A 2,967-nucleotide genomic window follows, 5' to 3' on the forward strand; every position below is an offset into this window, starting at 1 on the left:
ACTAAAGATATTCTAAGGAATTATTTGACCCAATCAAGTGTCGTAATTCCTATATTCTTAAATTATAACTATTTCAAACTGGAATTGAAAAATAAATTGAATGTCCTTAGTTGCGTCGTATTTGGAGATATTCTCAACATTATAAAAGTTTTGACTCTTGTTATTTCAAAGGATTTTCAGATGCTCTCAACATAATGGATATTGATAAGCCAACGGATAGTAAAAATGAAGTGACGGTACCTTTAACGGAAGAAAGTAAAGAATCATTAAAAAATCGCCTTGCGATGATTGAAAAAGAAATAATAACATACAAGGTAAACCGAATAAGAATATTGATTAACTGTATTCATATTTTATGACTTTTTTTTGATAGCACGCATTGAGTTAGTTCAGAATTACGAAGATCCTAAAATAAAACAGACCATGATTGAGAAAAATTTGCCTGGGTATATTAAAGAGTTGGAAGAAAAAGAGGCTGAAAAAAAAACCATTGAAGGTATATATTCATTAACTATCCAATAATTTCGTTTTACCTAAGTTTACTTTTATTTGGATAATATTTAATAGACAAAATAGCACAATCTAGCCAGCGTTCTAGTATCGATCCGAAAGTTGCCGAACAAGCATTCAACACTAGCTACAAAGATCCGCACAACGCGGTTGATCATTTTTTATCCTACTTACAATGGTGCCATAATGAATGGCGTGATGCTGGAGACAAGGTTGCACCCTTTATTCCCATAGTACAGAGCTCAGGTTATGGAAAAACTCGAATGATCGCCCATATTGCCAGTAGCGTTTTCGTATTATATATCTGCAAACGTCCTAGATATTCAACTGGCTTTCCTCCGGCGTCCCCTCTAATTGACTGGGTTATAGGGGAGCTAGTATCTGGTGCTGATTTGGAACACTTTGCAGTGATAATGCTAGCTGCTGCAGAGGAAATTGAGGCACTTAATAAGGAGCCTCGCGAATTTTGGAAGATGCAAATAGAAGACCGACCAAATTGCGAACAATTTTGGCTTCGTATTAGGAAGAGATATGAGAAGTAATATCTATTCATTCTATCTAAATGGCTCTTTGCTGGCTGTTATACTTATACACATTTCAAATTTTTGAATTTTATCACAGTTATCTTAGTGACCCTTCTTTACGAAATGCGGCTAAAGTGGCAATCGCAGATAACCATTTCATCACTAATAAATTTAGTAATGGTATCGGTGAAATTCGATTGCTATGCTGTCTCGATGAAGCGCATGAATTGATCGATGATTCAATGGGGGATTCCCGTTCTCTAAAATTCAGAATATGGCGCCGTGGCATCCGAAGTATTGAGTGGAAGGGTCTATTTTCTGTTTGCCTTAGCACAAGCGGAAAGATTAACAATTTTCATCCAAGATTTGAATTGGACCCTTCTGCACGCAGTGTGCCATTTTCACTTTTTCAGCCCTTCTTCGATGTAGCCATGATTGATGCACTTGTTTCTAATTGGCCTGAAAACCCTTCGCCAGAACAGCTTGCCCAGTATGGTCGCCCTCTTTTTGGCGCTCTAATATCAAAAGGCTCATCGGTTACGCGCGCAGTTGAGTTGGCAAAAATGAAACTAGTGGGCACTACTGGCGATGGAAGATTTACATCTCTAGCCCTCCTAGCATGTTTGGCGGCAGTGAGGTTTTCACCACTTGCAACATTTGCGCAAACATTGGTTGCAGACCATATGGCCACAGTTCTTGGAGTATCGGCTGATCGTTCTGAAGTATACCTTACTTATCCTTCAGAGCCCTTCCTTGCAGCAGGAGCACTCTATGCACTTAACACAAATGCAAATTGGGTAAACTCTATTAATGTTTTGACAGATGCAATCCGCCGTGGAGTTGCCCATGGAGGAGAATGTGGGGAAATTGCTGTTCGTCTGGTGCTATTGCGAGCAATGCAGCTATGCAGTGGATCCGTTTTTGGAGTGCCAGTGAAAATTAGCGAATTTTTTAAACGATTGTTGTGGGGCAATGGGGATTTTATGACCAAGAGGCAGAGAATGGATGGAGGGTAAATGATGAAAATGTTCTAATTTACCCAATTTCATATTGTTAATAGTATTTCTAGCTATCCTCCCAAGATCTACCAACGGGATTGTGTTTTTATTGAAGATCCTCGGATGTTGGATGGAATATTTGGTTCATTTGGCAGTGGAGAGATAGCGTTTAATCATTTTCTTACCCTCAACGAAAGGCTATCAGCGTGTCAAATTGAGCCGAAGCTTTTTGAAGCATGCTGGAAGCGTCGTGCTGCCATTACCCTTCCAAGAAATGCTAAGTCGGTAGATCTTGTTTTACCAGTCCGTTTAACCAATGGAGGCTACTCTTGCATCGCTATTCAAGTGAAGAATTTATCAGAGGATCGACCTGGCGAAATGTCAAAAAACGCAGAAAAGATGGAGGAACATGTTGCTAGCCGGTGGTCTGTTGGCAATCTAGAGCACCTTAACCTCTATATCTCTCTTAGACGCAAACATGAAGGAGTATTTGGATATGAGTTTTCAGCGGATACCTCGTCCTCTACAAAGTTTGACAGATACCTTTTTATCAACAATTTTCGATCGTTTGCTTTCAATGAGTCTCTGTTGACTGCATTGGATCATCTCTGCACCTCTGAAATCGGGTCTCTCCCTGATGAAGTGCTAAATATTAGCTATTATGATAGTTCAGGCAAAGCAATGAGTAAAACATCGTTCAATCGTAGATCAATGGTGGAGGCATTTTTGAAAATTAAAGTTGCATCTAATGGGTAATTTTTTATATCTTGTATCATTTCTTATATCATATTTCATAATCGGCGTAAGTGGGTATATATTCTAACAAACTGCGCACGGTAATTGTATAAACATTTTATCTTTGAATTGCTATCCATTCCTCAAATACATTCGACTAAGAAGTTGAGCCCACGATGGTATAAAGTTGGCTATTAATT

At 38.8% G+C, this 2,967-nt stretch overlaps 1 protein-coding gene across 1 annotated transcript; it reads left to right on the top strand.

Moving 5' to 3' along the window:
• Positions 1–423: 423 nt before the first annotated feature.
• On the top strand, positions 424–2,788 carry VTP21DRAFT_2821 (uncharacterized protein; the record flags this gene model as incomplete). Its single annotated transcript, XM_069393056.1, has 4 exons — positions 424–496; positions 568–1,048; positions 1,132–2,046; positions 2,104–2,788. 4 exons carry the CDS (start codon positions 424–426, stop codon positions 2,786–2,788), a joined length of 2,154 nt encoding a protein of 717 aa, XP_069250069.1.
• Between the last annotated feature and the right edge of the window lie 179 nt (positions 2,789–2,967).

This window comes from Calcarisporiella thermophila (genome assembly GCF_041956535.1).
Source record: "Calcarisporiella thermophila strain CBS 279.70 unplaced genomic scaffold VTP21scaffold_15, whole genome shotgun sequence".
NCBI classification, from domain to species: domain Eukaryota; kingdom Fungi; phylum Calcarisporiellomycota; class Calcarisporiellomycetes; order Calcarisporiellales; family Calcarisporiellaceae; genus Calcarisporiella; species Calcarisporiella thermophila.